This window comes from Salvelinus fontinalis, chromosome 24 (genome assembly GCF_029448725.1).
Source record: "Salvelinus fontinalis isolate EN_2023a chromosome 24, ASM2944872v1, whole genome shotgun sequence".
In the NCBI taxonomy this organism is placed as follows: Eukaryota; Metazoa; Chordata; class Actinopteri; order Salmoniformes; family Salmonidae; genus Salvelinus; species Salvelinus fontinalis.
In genome coordinates this window covers 43760262-43779925 of record NC_074688.1, presented here as the reverse complement: position 1 = coordinate 43779925, position 19664 = coordinate 43760262, and the positions used below count along the sequence as shown (strand labels likewise).

Here is a 19664-nt window from a genome sequence, read left to right as displayed (position 1 = left end):
CTCAGAAAGATCTAGTATGTAGTTCAAGGCTTCTCTCAGAAACACATTCTCTTTTTTAAGTTCTTTAATGTCCGTTTGAATAGTATTGACTCCGGATTTTTGGTTGTTTTTTTCTTCCTCCATTGTCGCTGCTTTTTCGTCACTCATCTCGAGACTCGCCTTCAACTCGGTTATGTATTTACGGAATAGTTCAAATATGCCCAATTCATGGACTTCAGTCATTTTCTACACTTACCATAAATTGTCTGTCAGTCGAGGAGTCTCGTTTTCTTTTGGGGATTGGTTCTCCATGCTTACTCTCGGACATGTTTTGGTGTTGTCTATGTCGGTAATATTGGTAGAAAAATTTCTCTAGCCTCATCATTTGTTTTGTGTTGTTATCCAGATTGAAGTTTATTGCCCACCAGTATGTGCAGTGAAGTGCTAATATTTAGTCAGATTTACAGATATTGAATTAGGTTTTTGCCTTAAAGCATTCTGCACCGCTGTCTTCAGTCCGCCATTGTTCCTCCTCTGCCTCTCTGAACCCACTCTGCCTGTGTACAGTATATTCGTTATGTATTATTGTATTTATCACAGGCATACAGAATTCAGAGCTTTTGAGTGGAAAATCTGTCAGCACAAGAACTGCTGCTGCTTTTCAAGACGACTGGAAACTGAAAAATACAGTCAGCTTCAGGTCGGAAGTCAGAGCTTTAGAAAGAGGCCTGAGTTCCCGAGTTGGAATTCCAAGTTCAATGATCTTTCAAAAAAAAAAAAAAAAATCCCTGCCCGTAGCTAGTTTTTCCCCAAGTTGTCTTGAACATACTGAAGTCGGAAGTGTGAGAATCCCGAGTTCCCAGGTGTTTGGAATGCTGCATCAACAGAAGGAAAGCTTCATCAGAGAGTCACACACCACTTTGCAATGAGCTGGAGGCAGTATGCATTTTGAAAACATATACTTCATTGTTTGAAACCTTACCTTTCTTCAAAGTAGCCTATATGGAATGAACATTTGCACATAGCCTACTGCCTTGTACGCAGGCTGTGCTTATAATCTAAAGATAGAATAGTTGATCAACATTTGAAGCTAAACGTTCTGATCCACATCAGACTCATTGCTTTTTAACATTTTGCTTTTATGTAGCCTAAGCCTACTGGTTGTATGATTTTGGCATCTATTGCCCGACAACTGTCCCAGAGGCTGTTTGGAATAGGCCATTTTGTTCTTGACAAGCTGACCAATAGAATAGGTAGCCTAAACTTTTCTACTAGAGTAGAATGACATAGGGTGGTGATGTTGTGGTTCGTTGCTCTTGTTGGCTGAGAAAAGGGAAATGTGGACAGTTATTCTAACATGTTCAAAGTGCACATCAGAATTCGGTAAGAAGGACCGCACATCATTGCATCATCAATTTGCATGTTCTGTTAATATGAATGACCATATTCTAAATGTGATTTCTGTCGTTCTGAGCACCGAGGGTGGACGCCCTAATCAGGTTACACACACACTGCATATGGGTCCGGTACATTTCTCAAATGTCCGGTAAACAAAAATGTTGCCGGTCAAATGTTCACACACAGAGCCTTAGCTTTTATAGGCAGAACTATTCCAGTCCAGTCTAACCCTACCACATAACTATTCCAGTCCAGTCTGACCCTACAACAGAACTATTCCACAGTCCAGTCTGACCCTACCACAGAACTATTCCAGTCCAGTCTAACCCTACCACAGAACTATCCCAGTCTGACCCTACCACAGAACTATTCCAGTCCAGTCTGACCCTACCACAGAACTATTCCAGTCTGACCCTACCACAGAACTATTCCAGTCCAGTCTGACCCTACCACAGAACTATTCCAGTCCAGTCTGACCCTACCACAGAACTATCCCAGTCTGACCCTACCGCATAACTATTCCAGTCCAGTCTGACCCTACCACAGAACTATTCTAGTCCAGTCTGACCTTACCACAGAACTATTCTAGTCCAGTCTAACCCTACCACAGAACTATTCTAGTCCAGTCTGACCCTACCACAGAACTATTCCAGTCCAGTCTGACCCTACCACAGAACTATTCTAGTCCAGTCTGACCCTACCACAGAACTATTCTAGTCCAGTCTAACCTTACCACAGAACTATTCTAGTCCAGTCTGACCCTACCACATAACTATTCTAGTCCAGTCCAGTCTGACCTTACCACAGAACTATTCTAGTCCAGTCTAACACTACCACATAACTATTCTAGTCCAGTCCAGTCTGACCCTACCACAGAACTATTCTAGTCCAGTCTAACCCTACCACATAACTATTCTAGTCCAGTCCAGTCTGACCCTACCACAGAACTATTCTAGTCCAGTCTGACCCTACCACAGAACTATTCCAGTCCAGTCCAGTCTGACCCTAACACAGAACTATTCCAGTCCAGTCTGACCCTACCACAGAACTATTCCAGTCCAGTCTGACCCTACCACAGAACTATTCTAGTCCAGTCTGACCCTACCACAGAACTATTCCAGTCCAGTCTGACCCTAACACAGAACTATTCCAGTCCAGTCTGACCCTACCACAGAACTATTCCAGTCCAGTCTGACCCTACCACAGAACTATTCCAGTCCAGTCCAGTCTGACCCTAACACAGAACTATTCCAGTCCAGTCTGACCCTACCACAGAACTATTCCAGTCCAGTCTGACCCTACCACAGAACTATTCTAGTCCAGTCTGACCCTACCACAGAACTATTCCAGTCCAGTCTAACCCTACCACAGAACTATTCTAGTCCAGTCTGACCTTACCACAGAACTGTTCTAGTCCAGTCTAACCCTACCACAGAACTATTCTAGTCCAGTCTGAACTTACCACATAACTATTCTAGTCCAGTCTGACCCTACCACAGAACTATTCCAGTCCAGTCTAACCCTACCACAGAACTATTCCAGTCCAGTCTAACCCTACCGCAGAACTATTCTAGTTCAGTCCAGTCTGACCCTACCACAGAACTATTCCAGGTCTGTGTGCTGGAGGAGTGGAATCAGGAGAAATGACACCGAAAGGCCTGTCATCTCCACCCACCCAGTATACCAAGCCATTGACACACACACACAGCGTGGGAAGGCTTGATTGACAGCTACTAATTAGAGGTCCTTCACTACAGGGGGAGGAGCATGTCTGATATAACTCAACCGAAAGGGAAACACTCCCCCCTCCCCTCTCACACAGCAGTGGTTGCTCTGGGCAACTCCACTCTGCTTACCCACTGGCCCTTTCCCAAAGACTCAGAGCCAATCAGGCATTTTGATACAAGGTTGCCTGAGAATGACATCACAATACTGCATCAGCTCAAACAAACACACGTACACACACACACACACACAAACATGAGCTCATCTAGTTACGACTACTCTGGCAGCACACACCGTACCAATACAAGACAGACAGAAAGACAGACAGACAGACATAGACGGACAGACGGAAAGACGGACCGGACAGACAATTTTCCAAAAAAACAGAGCAAACTGGAATGCTATTTGGCCTTAAACAGAGAGTACACAGTGGCAGAATACCTGACCAGTGACTGACCCAAACTTAAGGAAAGCTTTGACTATGTACAGACTCAGCGAGCATAGCCTTGCTATTGAGAAAGGCTTCCGTAGGCAGACCTGGCTTTCAAGAGAAGACAGGCTATGTGTACGCTGCCCACAAAATGAGGTGGAAACTGAGCTGCACTTCCTAACCTCCTGCCAAATGTATGACCATATTAGAGACACATATTTCCCTCAGATTACACAGACCCACAAAGAATTCCAAAACAAATCCAATTTTGATAAACTCCCATATCTTTTGGGTGAAATACCACAGTGTGCCATCACAGCAGCAATATTTGTGACCTGTTGCCACAAGAAAAGGGCAACAAACACCATTTAAATACAACCCATATTTATGTTTATTTCCTTTTGTAGAGAGAGAGAGAGAGTCCCCTCTTCCAGCTGGTCCTGGGGCTGAGTTCACAAACCTGTTTAATTTAACTAACATACGAAAACCTCAGGACCAGAACATCCAATCAATCAGCTTAAACCAAATTACAACACAGTCAGAACAAAATGACATGACCTATTGGGAAACACAAGCACAAAGTAAAATGCAGTGCTATCTGGCCGTAAATCGACAGTACACCGTGGCTAAAAAAATATATTGTTACTGATTGTCCCATTGACAATCTTGATTATTATTATTTTAATATTGTAACTGTATCACTTAATCTCCAAAGTACCATTTTACAATATTTACATTGTTACGTCATGCCAATAAATTGAATAGAGAGAGAAAGAGAGAGAGAGAGAATAGCAGGCTCACAACAATCCTTTGGAGTAAATATCAATCCATCCATCCATCCATCCATCCATCCATCCATCCATCCATCCATCCATCCATCCATTAGGATATTCATTTATTGTCTTTAAAAGGGATATTCATTTATTGTGTTTAAAAGGGATGTTTGGGGCCTCCCGGGTGGCGCAGTGGTCTAGGGCACTGCATCGCAGCGCTAGCTGCGACACCAGAGTCTCTGGGTTTGCGCCCAGGCTCTGTCGCAGTCGGCCGTGACCGGGAGGTCCGTGGGGCGACGCACAATTGGCCTAGGATCGTCCGGGTTAGGCCGGTAGAGATATCCTTGTCTCATCGCGCTCCAGCAACTCCTGTGGCGGGCCGGGCGCAGTGCGCGCTAACCGAGGGGGCCAGGTGCACAGTGTTTCCTCCGACACATTGGTGCGGCTGGCTTCCGGGTTGGAGGCGCGCTGTGTTAAGAAGCAGTGCGGCTTGGTTGGGTTGTGCTTCGGGGGACGCATGGCTTTCGACCTTCGTCTCTCCCGAGCCCGTACGGGAGTTGTAGCGATGAGACAAGATAGTAATTACTAGCGATTGGATACCACGAAAATTGGGGAGAAAAGGGGGGTCAAATTTAAATAAAAAAATTAAATAAAAGGGATGTTTGGGATTTTGGCAATGAAGCCCTTCCTCTACTTCCCCAGAGTCAGATGAACTTGTGGATATCATTGTTATGTCTCTGTGTCCAGTAAGAAGGAAGTAAGAGGTAGTTTCATGAGCAAATGCTAACTATTGTTAGCACAATGACTGGAAGTCTATGAGTATCTTAGCAATTGTGCTAATTGCCAAACAGAGAGGAAAGCCACGAGCCAGTAGTCTGACACATACACACATACACATACACACAAACAACAAGACTTTTACAATCAAGAGAAAATCCATTAACTTAGGGGGGATTGTTGCAGGGGGGATTGTTGCTAGGCAACCCCGCTTGCAGGAGTGAGGGAAAGAAAGAGAAAAGACTTTGATAATGTGGCTGAATAAAAGAGTGCAGCCAGAAGTCACAAGTAGACAGATTCTACACACACTCTCTCTTTCAATTCAAAGGGTCTCTTTCTCTCTCTCATACATACAAACAAGCCGGTATTGTATGTATCTGACTCGTTCTCCCTCCCAGGCTCTCTCGTTCAGCGGGCTGAAGCCGACGAGACCAGAAAACAATGTTTATTTGTGTGGACAGCTGCTCAGAGAGAGGAGAGAGAGTGCATGTGTAGTAGTGTCCTCAAGTGTGTGTGTGAAGGCCGAGCCCAATATATACACACGTGTGTTGCAGTTGCTCAAGTGTGTGTGTAGTGAGTTTATGCTCAGCATCATGCCAAGTCTGATAGAAGATATTGATAGTTAAGGACCAGCCAGGCTAGAAGCCCCTCCACTACTCCTAGGGACAGATATTGATAGTTAAGGACCAGCCAGGCTAGAAGCCCCTCCACTACTCCTAGGGACAGATATTGATAGTTAAGGACCAGCCAGGCTAGAAGCCCCTCCACTACTCCTAGGGACAGATATTGATAGTTAGGGACCAGCCAGGCTAGAAGCCCCTCCACTACTCCTAGGGACAGATATTGATAGTTAAGGACCAGCCAGGCTAGAAGCCCCTCCACTACTCCTAGGGACAGATATTGATAGTTAAGGACCAGCCAGGCTAGAAGCCCCTCCACTACTCCTAGGGACAGATATTGATAGTTAAGGACCAGCCAGGCTAGAAGCCCCTCCACTACTCCTAGGGACAGATATGGATAGTTAGGGACCAGCCATGCTAAAAGCCCCTCCACTACTCCTAGGGACAGATATCGATAGTTAAGGACCAGCCAGGCTAGAAGCCCCTCCACTACTCCTAGGGACAGATATTGATAGTTAAGGACCAGCCTGGCTAGAAGCCCCTGCTCCAGGGACAGATAGAGAGCTCAGGGCCGGCCTGGCTAGGAGCCCCTGCTCCACGGACATATAGAGAGCTAAGGGCCGCCCTGGCTAGGAGCCCCTGCTCCAGGGACATGGTTCTCTGGCTCCTGGCAGAGGAGAAAGATCCTCAGGTTGTACTACACAGGCTCTTACCTGGACATAGTCCCTCTCCAACTGGCCCTTCTTCAGACTGTATGCCCTAGAGAGAGAGAGAGAAAGATAGGAGAAAGAGAATAGAGCGAGATGAGAAGATAGAGAGGGGAGAGAGAATAGTACTTTAACTATTTGCACATTGTTACAAATGTACATAGACATGCAACATTTGTAATGTCTTTATTCTTTTGGAACTTCTGTGAGTTATGTTTACTGTTCATTTTTATTGTTTATTTATTTCACTTTTGTTTATTATCTACTTCACTTGCTTTGGCAATGTTAACATATGTTTACCATGCCAATAAAGCCCTTAAATTGAATCGAGAGAGAGAGAGAATAGAGTGAGAGAGAGAATAGAGGGAGAGAGAATAGAGCGAGAGAAACAGAATATATAAAGAGAGGAGAAAAGAGAGAGATGTTACAGTTGATAGACAAAAGGAGATCAATCATTGTGCTACAGATGAAGTAGTGTGACAGTAGTCACCTAGACTAGAACACACCTCCTAGTGAGACACCGCCAGACTAGAACACACCTCCCAGTGAGTCACCGCCAGACTAGAACACACCTCCCAGTGAGACACCGCCAGACTAGAACACACCTCCCAGTGAGACACCGCCAGACTAGAACACACCTCCCAGTGAGACACCGCCAGACTAGAACACACCTCCCAGTGAGACACCGCCAGACTAGAACACACCTCCCAGTGAGACACCGCCAGACTAGAACACACCTCCCAGTGAGACACCGCCAGACTAGAACACACCTCCCAGTGAGACACGGCCAGACTAGAACACACCTCCTAGTGAGACACCGCCAGACTAGAACACACCTCCTAGTGAGACACCGCCAGACTAGAACACACCTCCTAGTGAGACACCGCCAGACTAGAACACACCTCCTAGTGAGACACCGCCAGACTAGAACACACCTCCTAGTGAGACACCGCCAGACTAGAACACACCTCCTAGTGAGACACCGCCAGACTAGAACACACCTCCTAGTGAGACACCGCCAGACTAGAACACACCTCCTAGTGAGACACCGCCAGACTAGAACACACCTCCTAGTGAGACATCGCCGGAATAGAACACACCTCCTAGTGAGGCACCGCCAGACTAGAACACACCTCCCAGTGAGACACCGCCAGACTAGAACACACCTCCCAGTGAGACACCGCCAGACTAGAACACACCTCCCAGTGAGACACCGCCAGACTAGAACACACCTCCCAGTGAGACACCGCCAGACTAGAACACACCTCCCAGTGAGACACCGCCAGACTAGAACACACCTCCCAGTGAGACACCGCCAGACTAGAACACACCTCCCAGTGAGACACCGCCAGACTAGAACACACCTCCCAGTGAGACACCGCCAGACTAGAACACACCTCCTAGTGAGTCACCGCCAGACTAGTGAGACACCGCCAGACTAGAACACACCTCCTAGTGAGTCACCGCCAGACTAGAACACACCTCCTAGTGAGACACCGCCAGACTAGAACACACCTCCCAGTGAGACACCGCCAGACTAGAACACACCTCCTAGTGAGACACCGCCAGACTAGAACACACCTCCTAGTGAGACACCGCCAGACTAGAACACACCTCCTAGTGAGACACCGCCAGACTAGAACACACCTCCCAGTGAGACACCGCCAGACTAGAACACACCTCCCAGTGAGACACCGCCAGACTAGAAAACACCTCCCAGTGAGACACCGCCAGACTAGAACACACCTCCCAGTGAGTCACCGCCAGACTAGAACACACCTCCTAGTGAGTCACCGCCAGACTAGAACACACCTCCTAGTGAGTCACCGCCAGACTAGAACACACCTCCTAGTGAGACACCGCCAGACTAGAACACACCTCCTAGTGAGACACCGCCAGACTAGAACACACCTCCTAGTGAGTCACCGCCAGACTAGAACACACCTCCTAGTGAGACACCGCCAGACTAGAACACACCTCCTAGTGAGACACCGCCAGACTAGAACACACCTCCTAGTGAGACACCGCCAGACTAGAACACACCTCCTAGTGAGTCACCGCCAGACTAGAACACACCTCCTAGTGAGACACCGCCAGACTAGAACACACCTCCTAGTGAGACACCGCCAGACTAGAACACACCTCCTAGTGAGTGTGCGTGCCGTGTGTGTTCTCTTTTAAGCCATGTGGACATCAATGCTGTCATGTTCCTGATGGAGCAGGAAGAAGTGCATTCTACTATCATTTAATGTTCTGGAGGGGATTTCTGTTTGTTTGGTCCATTGCCAAGAGAAGGAGAGAGGGAAGGAAGGGAGATAAAAAGGGAGGATGGAGAGCAGAGTGAAAGAGAGTGAACTCAGCGACCGCACGGTTATGCAAGGCAGGAATTTCTGTCCCTCTCGCTCTCCCTCTCGTCCCTCACATCCCCTACCTCCCTCCCTTAGCCCCTTTCTACCGAATAGTTTGCAAAGCTGTCAAGGCAAAGGGTGGCTACTCTGAAGAATCTCAAATATATTTTGATTTAACACTTTTTTGGTTACTACATGACTCCATATGTGCAATTTCATAGTTTTGATGTCTTCACTATTATTCTACTGTCACGCCCTGACCATAGAGAGCTGTTTATTCTCTATGTTGGTTGGGGCGTGATAGTGACTAGGGTGGGTCATCTAGGTGATTAATGGTTTATTTACATTTACATTTAAGTCATTTAGCAGACGCTCTTATCCAGAGCGACTTACAAATTGGAAAGTTCATACATATTCATCCTGGTCCCCCCGTGGGAATTGAACCCACAACCCTGGCGTTGCAAGCGCCATGCTCTACCAACTGAGCCACACGGGGCCTGGTATGCTTCCCAATCAGAGACAGCTGTTTATCGTTGTCTCTGATTGGGATCATATTTAGGTAGCCATTTGCCACCATTGTGTTTGTGGGATCTTGTCTACAGATAGTTGCCTTTGTGCACACCAGTAGCTTCATGTTTTGTTTGGTGAGTTTCATTTAATTAAAAGATGTGGAACTCTACGCACGCTGCGTCTTGGTCCGATCCTTTCGACAAACGAGACATCTACAATGTAGAAAATAGTAAAAATAAAGAAAGCCCCTTGAATGAGTAGGTCTGTCCAAATTTGACTGGTACTGTATGTATCTTTTTTTTACTGTAATGAAAATCAGGCTGTTGATTGTGGCCTGTAGAGTGTTGTCCCACTCTTCAATGGCTATACGAAGTTGCTGGATATTGGTGGAAACTGGAACACGCTGTCATACACGTCAATCTACAGCATCCCAAACATGCTCAATGGGGGACATGTCTGGTGAGTATGTAGGCAATGAAAGAACTGGGACATTTTCAGCTTCCAGGAATTGGGTACAGATCCTTGCGACATGGGTCCGTGCATTATCATGCTGAAACATGAGGTGATGGCGGTGGATGAATGGCATGACAATGGGCCTGTTACACACGCCTCTATGAAGAGGGAACGCAACACTCTGCTACAACTCAACTCTCCGTGGTGTGAAAGAGGTATGGGACTGTAGGTGCGAGTAAGGATGACAAAAGGCAGAGAATTGTACCATTTACAAGGAATTTATTCCGTCACACGGTAAATTTGGGGAAAAGGGGCTGGACGGAACCAAAGGAAAGAAAGTAAATATTAAAGCCCCCTCTCCTACCTACCCACTACTTACCTAACTTAACACCACCTGGTGCACTAACCAAAATACAGGGGGTGATCCACCCAGGTCTTACCTCGTGTGCCTAGACAGTGAATATACTACAGGTATATGTATGCCCGCAGGCCTCTTGCCTAAGCACTCCCTAGGTGCCTTCCCCTTCCCCCATGGGAACAAACAAAATAGAATTTTACAAACAATTTAACAATCACAAACACAGTCCTTTTGTCATACACATACCTTAGTAGGACCGGCTACAAAAATACTGGCAACAAATTATACCCCTGCGCAACAACGAAAACACAGGACATACTAATCATCTCCCTCTGAGAACAACCAACACAGTAAATAACCCACAGCCATCAGCCTCCTCTCTCAGTAATCATCTCCCTCTGAGAACAACCAACACAGTAAATAACCCACAGCCATCAGCCTCCTCTCTCAGTAATCATCTCCCTCTGAGAACAACCAACACAGTAAATAACCCACAGCCATCAGCCTCCTCTCTCAGTAATCATCTCCCTCTGAGAACAACCAACACAGTAAATAACCCACAGCCATCAGCCTCCTCTCTCAGTAATCATCTCCCTCTGAGAACAACCAACACAGTAAATAACCCACAGCCATCAGCCTCCTCTCTCAGCAATCATCTCCCTCTGAGAACAACCAACACAGTAAATAACCCACAGCCATCAGCCTCCTCTCTCAGTAATCATCTCCCTCTGAGAACAACCAACACAGTAAATAACCCACAGCCATCAGCCTCCTCTCTCAGCAATCATCTCCCTCTGAGAACAACCAACACAGTAAATAACCCACAGCCATCAGCCTCCTCTCTCAGTAATCATCTCCCTCTGAGAACAACCAACACAGTAAATAACCCACAGCCATCAGCCTCCTCTCTCAGTAATCATCTCCCTCTGAGAACAACCAACACAGTAAATAACCCACAGCCATCAGCCTCCTCTCTCAGTAATCATCTCCCTCTGAGAACAACCAACACAGTAAATAACCCACAGCCATCAGCCTCCTCTCTCAGTAATCATCTCCCTCTGAGAACAACCAACACAGTAAATAACCCACAGCCATCAGCCTCCTCTCTCAGTAATCATCTCCCTCTGAGAACAACCAACACAGTAAATAACCCACAGCCATCAGCCTCCTCTCTCAGCAATCATCTCCCTCTGAGAACAACCAACACAGTAAATAACCCACAGCCATCAGCCTCCTCTCTCAGTAATCATCTCCCTCTGAGAACAACCAACACAGTAAATAACCCACAACCATCAGCCTCCTCTCTCAGCAATCATCTCTCTCCTGAGCAACAGAACACTGGTTTATATAGCTGGAGTAGGAGTCTAATGGGATACAGCTGTATCCTGACGAGGGGGCGGGGTCAGCTCCAATTAGCCATGGAGTCGACCAATCAGCTGCTTGAGGGGATTTCAGGAAGCCATTTCCTGAAATACACACAAATACACAAACTACAACACAGAAACTGGGGAACTTAACAGGGCCTCAGGATCTCTTCACGGTATCTCTGTGCATTCAAATTGCCATCAATAAAATGCAATTGTGTTCGTAGCTTATGCCTGCCCATACCATAACCCCACTCTGTTCACAATGCTGACATCAGCAAACCACTCGCCCACACGACGCCATACACCTGGTCTACGGTTAAAGCCAGTTGGACGTGCTGCAGAATTCTCTAAAATGACGTTGGAGGCGGCTTATGGTAGAGAAATTTAAATCAAATTATCTTGCAACAGCACTGGAGGACATTCCTGCAGTCTACAAGCCAATTGCACGCTCCCGCAACTTGAGACAGTGGCATTGTGCTGTGTGTCCAAACCTGCACATTTTAGAGTGGCCAATTATTGTCCCCAGCACAAGGTGCACTTGTACAATGATCATGCTGTTTAATTAGCATCTTGATATACCACACCTGTCAGGTGGTGTGATGAAACCACAATTGAAATCTTTGGCTGGAATGCCAAGCGTCACGTCTGGAGGAAATCTGGTACCATCCCTACGGTGAAGCATAGTGGTGGCAGCATCATTCTGTGGGGATGTTTTTCAGCGGCAGGGACTGGGAGACTAGTCAGGATCGAGGGAAAGATGAACGGAGCAAAGTACAGAGAGCTCCTTAATGAAAACCTGCTCCAGAGCGCTCAGGACCTCCGACTGGGGCAAAGGTTCATCTTCCAACAGGACAACAACCCTAAGCACACAGCCAAGACAATGCAGGAGTGGCTTCGGGACAAGCCTCTGAATGTGCTTGAATGGCCCAGCCAGAGCCCGGACTTGAAACCGATCGAACATCTCTGGAGAGACCTGAAAATAGCTGTGCAGTAATGCTCCACATCCAACCTGACAGAACTTGAGAGGATCTGCAGAGAAGAATGGAAGAAACTCCACAAATACAGGTCTGCCAAGCTTGTAGCGTCATACCCAAGAAGACTCGATGCTGTAATCGCTGCCAAAGGTGCTTCAACAAAGTACTGAGTAAAGGGTCTGAATACTTATGTAAAAGTTTAATTTCAGTTTATTTTGAATAAATAAGCGAACATTTAAAAAAAAACTGTTTTTGCTTGGTCATTATGGGGTATTGTGTGTAGATTGATGGGGAAAACAATTTAATCTATTTTAGAATAAGGCTGTAACGTAACAAAATGTGGAAAAAGTCATGGGGTCTGAATACTTTCGAAGGCACTGTATATAATGTATTTATTTCACACTGTTTGGTGTATTATCTATGTGTGTACATGTGTCATGCCGTGAGACATGTTTGGACATAAAAACATATGAAATTAAACACAAACAACTAACATCCATACATGATGTGTTCTTCCTCTGGGCAGTGAATGCTGATCTGGTTCTGTTCTTCCTCTGGGCAGTGAATGCTGATCTGGTTCTGAGTCCGGTCCCTTGGGCCTGCTTGTGCACACACTTTCCCAGGATAGGTTGAACCAGCACAGTCATGTTACAAGCTCAGCCTCAAACTCTCAATTTGAACAAACAGAACCTCCCACCCTTCCCCCTCTAAACTTGAACCACTACTAGGGCTGTGACGCCCATGGAATTTTGGACGACACACACACACACACACACACACACACACACACACACACACACACACACACACACACACACACACACACACACACACACACACACCAGAATAATTCCTGTTTCAGATCTCATAGAAGGACGGAAATACAGACAGAGACAGTGATTGGATTCAGGGGTGTCTGCAGACAGATGGATGGGGCAAGTGGAGAGGAAGGTGATACTTAAAGAGCATAATTACCCACAATCCCCTTTAACACAAATTACAGCCCAGACAGGAAGAGACCTCATCAAGCTCTTCACTGTGTGTGTGTGTGTGTGTGTGTGTGTGTGTGTGTGTGTGTGTGTGTGTGTGTGTGTGTGTGTGTGTGTGTGTGTGTGTGTGTGTGTGTGTGTGTGTGTGTGTGTCTGAGAAACTGAGCCATAGACATTCTGGGTTTTCATCTCAATCAAATACTACTAATGCAACAGGTCCCTAGTCACGGTTTAGACAGTACCAAACACCCCTATAAAACACACTCTCCTTTCTCTGTCCAGAAAAGGACTGCTTCACAAACACACACAAAACACTCTCTCCTCTCTCTCCTTACTGCACCAGTGTGCGTTCTTTACAGAAAAAGACCGACAGACAGACAGACAGACCGACAAGAGACAGACAGACAGACAAGAGACAGACAGACAGACAAGAGACAGACAGACCGACAAGAGACAGATAGACCGACAGATAGATAGACAAAAGATAGATAGACCGACCGACAGATAGACCGACCGACAGATAGACCGACCGACAGATAGACCGACCGACAGATAGACCGACCGACAGATAGACCGACCGACAGATAGACCGACCGACAGATAGATAGACCGACAGATAGATAGACAAGAGATAGACAAAAGATAGATAGACAAGAGATAGATAGACCGACAGATAGATAGACAAGAGATAGACAAGAGATAGATAGACAAGAGATAGATAGACCGACAGATAGACCGACAAGAGATAGATAGACAAGAGATAGATAGACAAGAGATAGATAGACAAGAGATAGATAGACAAGAGATAGATAGACAAGAGATAGATAGACAAGAGATAGATAGACCAACAGATAGATAGACCAACAGATAGATAGACCGACAGATAGATAGACTGACAGATAGACCGACAGATAGATAGACCGACAGATAGATAGACCGACAGATAGATAGACCGACAGATAGATAGACCGACAGATAGATAGACAAGAGATAGACAAGAGATAGACAAGAGATAGATAGACCAACAGATAGATAGACCAACAGATAGATAGACAAAAGATAGATAGACAAGAGATAGACAAAAGATAGATAGATAAGAGATAGACACCAGATAGATAGACAAGAGATAGACAACAGATAGATAGACAAGAGATAGATAGACAAGAGATAGATAGACAAGAGATATAGACAGACATCTCTGAACCAGTGCCTCTGGTTGAAGTATATGCATGTCCCACTAATCAGCCAGTCAGGGATCATCGTTTAACTCCACCCCTAAAAACCAGACACCATGAAACAGACACATGCTTCTAACGTCCTCCAGGCCTCTTCGGTGCAGTAGGCAGCGTGTCAGCCTTCTAATCTGAAGGTTGTGAGTTCACAGAGGGAAGACTGTTTCACTACGACAAACTCAAAGCCTCAACAAATTTAAAAGGAACTCAACCAAAAGAAACGGAGAATTGCATTCAAATTTAACAAAGACAAAGCTCAATACTTAAATCTTAAAGCACCACTGAATCAGACTTCAACAAGAAACTTAAAAAAAATTTTTTTTTTAACTATACAAATTAAATGAAACTTTAACAACAATATAAACTAGTTTTTAGGCTAGTTTGAGCTTCTAAGTGCTCAGACCTATTCCCACGTCTCCACGTTGAACATCCTGTTTAGGAGGAGTATGTTAACCTTTAGCCTGGAGATTGCTTCACAAACGAGTCACTCGTCAATGGGAACTCTGAACCATTGACAAAAAACTCCAGAGCAGTATGGACAGACATCAGGTGCTGTGGCTTAGTTGGTTAAAGCGCCTGTCTAGTAAACAGGAGATCCTGAGTTCGAATCTCAGCAGTGCCTTTTTACAACGGCAGGGAGTGTTTTCATTACACAGCAAGGCACTCATCCATGCACCAGGAATAAAACACTCCCAAAAGCCCAGAGGCACCATCAGGTGCTGTGGCTTAGTTGGTTAAAGCGCCTGTCTAGTAAACAGGAGATCCTGAGTTCGAATCTCAGCAGTGCCTTTTTCCTAATGGGCAGCATGTGGTTTCACCAGCGGCTTGAGAACAGATCATGTTCCACCAAAAGCTTAAAGACTCAAACTGGGATATGTCCTGCTGTTCAATGGTCACCTCAATGAATGACGTGCCCATTGAGTCTGGACTGGAAACAGCCTTCAAGTTATAAATATAACACCTAATAATGGCAGGGAGTGTTTTTAGCAAAGAGCAAGACTCTAATCCATGGCAAATTATGAACCATGAAAAAAACGTTTCTGCAGATCCTTAAGTAACCACCGCTTAAGTTGGTTAAAGCGTCGGTCTAGTAAACAGAAGATTCTGAATGTGAATGGCGACCAGAGAGAGAGGGGTGGCGACCAGAGAGAGGGGTGGCGACCAGAGAGAGAGGGGTGGCGACCAGAGCGACCAGGGGTGGCGACCAGAGCGACCAGGGGTGGCGACCAGAGCGACCAGGGGTGGCGACCAGAGCGACCAGGGGTGGCGACCAGAGCGACCAGGGGTGGCGACCAGAGCGACCAGGGGTGGCGACCAGAGCGACCAGGGGTGGCGACCAGAGCGACCAGGGGTGGCGACCAGAGCGACCAGGGGTGGCGACCAGAGCGACCAGGGGTGGCGACCAGAGAGACCAGGGGTGGCGACCAGAGAGACCAGGGGTGGCGACCAGAGAGACCAGGGGTGGCGACCAGAGAGAGAGAGGTGGCGACCAGAGAGAGAGGGGTGGCGACCAGAGAGAGAGGGGTGGCGACCAGAGAGAGAGGGGTGGCGACCAGAGAGAGAGGGGTGGCGACCAGAGAGAGAGGGGTGGCGACCAGAGAGAGAGGGGTGGCGACCAGAGAGAGAGGGGTGGCGACCAGAGAGAGAGGGGTGGCGACCAGAGAGAGAGGGGTGGCGACCAGAGAGAGAGGGGTGGCGACCAGAGAGAGGGGTGGCGACCAGAGAGAGAGGGGTGGCGACCAGAGAGAGAGGGGTGGCGACCAGAGAGAGAGGGGTGGCGACCAGAGAGAGGGGTGGCGACCAGAGAGAGGGGTGGCGACCAGAGAGAGGGGTGGCGACCAGAGAGAGAGGGGTGGCGACCAGAGCGACCAGGGGTGGCGACCAGAGCGACCAGGGGTGGCGACCAGAGCGACCAGGGGTGGCGACCAGAGCGACCAGGGGTGGCGACCAGAGCGACCAGGGGTGGCGACCAGAGAGAGAGGGGTGGCGACCAGAGAGAGAGGGGTGGCGACCAGAGAGAGAGGGGTGGCGACCAGAGAGAGAGGGGTGGCGACCAGAGAGAGAGGGGTGGCGACCAGAGAGAGAGAGGTGGCGACCAGAGAGAGAGAGGTGGCGACCAGAGAGAGAGAGGTGGCGACCAGAGAGAGAGAGGTGGCGACCAGAGAGAGAGAGGTGGCGACCAGAGAGAGAGAGGGTGGCGACCAGAGAGAGAGGGTGGCGACCAGAGAGAGAGGGTGGCGACCAGAGAGAGAGGGTGGCGACCAGAGAGAGAGGGTGGCGACCAGAGAGAGAGGGTGGCGACCAGAGAGAGAGGGTGGCGACCAGAGAGAGAGGGTGGCGACCAGAGAGAGAGGGTGGCGACCAGAGAGAGAGGGTGGCGACCAGAGAGAGAGGGTGGCGACCAGAGAGAGAGGGGTGGCGACCAGAGAGAGAGGGTGGCGACCAGAGAGAGAGGGTGGCGACCAGAGAGAGAGGGTGGCGACCAGAGAGAGGGGTGGCGACCAGAGAGAGAGAGAGGGGTGGCGACCAGAGAGAGAGAGAGGGGTGGCGACCAGAGAGAGAGAGAGGGGTGGCGACCAGAGAGAGAGCGAGGGGTGGCGACCAGAGAGAGAGCGAGGGGTGGCGACCAGAGAGAGAGCGAGGGGTGGCGACCAGAGAGAGAGAGAGGGGTGGAGACCAGAGAGAGAGAGAGGGGTGGCGACCAGAGAGAGAGAGAGGGGTGGCGACCAGAGAGAGAGAGAGAGAGGGGTGGCGACCAGAGAGAGGAGGGGTGGCGACCAGAGAGAGGAGGGGTGGCGACCAGAGAGAGGAGGGGTGGCGACCAGAGAGAGGAGGGGTGGCGACCAGAGAGAGGAGGGGTGGCGACCAGAGAGAGGAGGGGTGGCGACCAGAGAGAGGAGGGGTGGCGACCAGAGAGAGAGGGGTGGCGACCAGAGAGAGAGGGGTGGCGACCAGAGAGAGAGGGGTGGCGACCAGAGAGAGAGGGGTGGCGACCAGAGAGAGAGGGGTGGCGACCAGAGCGACCAGAGGTGGTGACCAGAGAGAGAGAGGTGGCGACCAGAGAGAGAGGGGTGGCGACCAGAGAGAGAGGGGTGGCGACCAGAGAGAGAGAGGGGTGGCGACCAGAGAGAGAGAGGGGTGGCGACCAGAGAGAGAGGGTGGCGGCGACCAGAGAGAGAGGGTGGCGACCAGAGAGAGAGGGTGGCGACCAGAGAGAAAGGGTGGCGACCAGAGAGAGAGGGTGGCGACCAGAGAGAGAGGGTGGCGACCAGAGAGAGAGGGGTGGCGACCAGAGAGAGAGGGGTGGCGACCAGAGAGAGAGGGGTGGCGACCAGAGAGAGAGGGGTGGCGACCAGAGAGAGAGAGGGGTGGCGACCAGAGAGAGAGAGGGGTGGCGACCAGAGAGAGAGGCGTGGCGACCAGAGAGAGAGGGGTGGCGACCAGAGAGAGAGAGAGGGGTGGCGACCAGAGAGAGAGAGAGAGGGGTGGCGACCAGAGAGAGAGAGAGAGGGGTGGCGACCAGAGAGAGAGAGAGAGGGGTGGCGACCAGAGAGAGAGAGAGAGGGGTGGCGACCAGAGAGAGAGAGAGAGGGGTGGCGACCAGAGAGAGAGAGAGGGGTGGCGACCAGAGAGAGAGAGAGGGGTGGCGACCAGAGAGAGAGAGAGGGGTGGCGACCAGAGAGAGAGAGAGGGGTGGCGACCAGAGAGAGAGAGAGGGGTGGCGACCAGAGAGGAGGGGTGGCGACCAGAGAGAGAGGGGTGGCGACCAGAGAGAGAGGGGTGGCGACCAGAGAGAGAGGGGTGGCGACCAGAGAGAGAGGGGTGGCGACCAGAGAGAGAGGGGTGGCGACCAGAGAGAGAGGGGTGGCGACCAGAGAGAGAGGGGTGGCGACCAGAGAGAGAGAGGTGGCGACCAGAGAGAGAGAGGTGGCGACCAGAGAGAGAGAGGTGGCGACCAGAGAGAGAGGTGGCGACCAGAGAGAGAGAGGTGGCGACCAGAGAGAGAGAGGTGGCGACCAGAGAGAGAGAGGTGGCGACCAGAGAGAGAGAGGGGTGGCGACCAGAGAGAGAGAGGGGTGGCGACCAGAGAGAGAGAGAGGGGTGGTGACCAGAGAGAGAGAGAGGGGTGGCGACCAGAGAGAGAGAGGTAGCACTGTGCAACCCCTTCACACATTCTCTGACATCTGAATCTCATTTTCCTTGTCCTCTTCCTTCTCGCTCTCCTTTTCTCCCTCCCCTCCCCCCTCACTTCCCTCTCCTTTCTGCCCCTCTCCCTCCCCCCTCACTTCCCTCTCCTTCCCGCCCCTCTCCCTCCCCTACTCCCTCTCCCCTCTGTTCCCTATCCTCCTCCAGTCGTCTTTTCCTTCTTCCCTCCCTCCTTCCCTCCAGCATATCACATGCTTTCAGGCTCCAAGACATCCATATGAGGTCACACTCCAAATATGCTCACACACACACAAGCAAGCAAGCTCTCAGCTCTCTCTGACACACAGAGACAGGAAGAAAATGTGCCTAGATGTGGTATGCACATACGATATTTGGACATGTCTTGGCCTCTCATGCCTCTATGGTAACACTGCCATGGCTAGCTCTGCTGTAGGTAAACAAGCCAACCAATGATCAGATCTCACCCCCCCCCCCCCCCAAATGATCATTTACACCTGGTTAAATATTAAATATAATTTAATATGACTGGTATCACTGAGGACAAGAATTTGTCAGTTTGAATCCTGCAGACAAGCCCACATAACTAGCATTCACAGGCTTTCTGATAGGTGTGGTGGTGTTATTTAATGACCTGTGGCTGTATTGTCGACCGTGTTGGCTGTGTTTGTTCATAAGTAATGTGTTTTGACAAAGGCATGAAAACTAAATGTCCTCAATAGAGGACGATAAATGAAATCGGAATTAGAAACGCATGTGATCATGTTAGCTTCCTCCCATCTGTGCTCCCCGCTGTACTCAGCAGCCTGGATTCATAAACAAATAAAGTAGATTCTTTCAAACAACCCTTTCTTCCTCTC

The 19664-nt window shown here is 49.0% G+C and overlaps 1 protein-coding gene and 2 non-coding genes across 4 annotated transcripts in view; 2 read left to right on the top strand and 1 right to left on the bottom strand.

Moving 5' to 3' along the window:
• LOC129822463 (F-BAR and double SH3 domains protein 2-like) overlaps nt 1-19664 on the bottom strand; it is a 100079-nt gene that overhangs the window by 68125 nt on the left and 12290 nt on the right. For both annotated transcript variants that reach the window (XM_055880758.1, XM_055880759.1), the window contains exon 3: nt 6416-6461. In XM_055880758.1, the coding sequence (XP_055736733.1) occupies nt 6416-6461 (46 nt within the window). The remainder of the gene's footprint in view (nt 1-6415; nt 6462-19664) is intronic.
• Nucleotides 15189-15262, top strand: trnat-agu (transfer RNA threonine (anticodon AGU)). Its single transcript has one exon. It is a non-coding gene; the product is annotated as a tRNA-Thr (tRNA).
• On the top strand, nt 15356-15429 carry trnat-agu (transfer RNA threonine (anticodon AGU)). The gene has a single exon. It is a non-coding gene; the product is annotated as a tRNA-Thr (tRNA).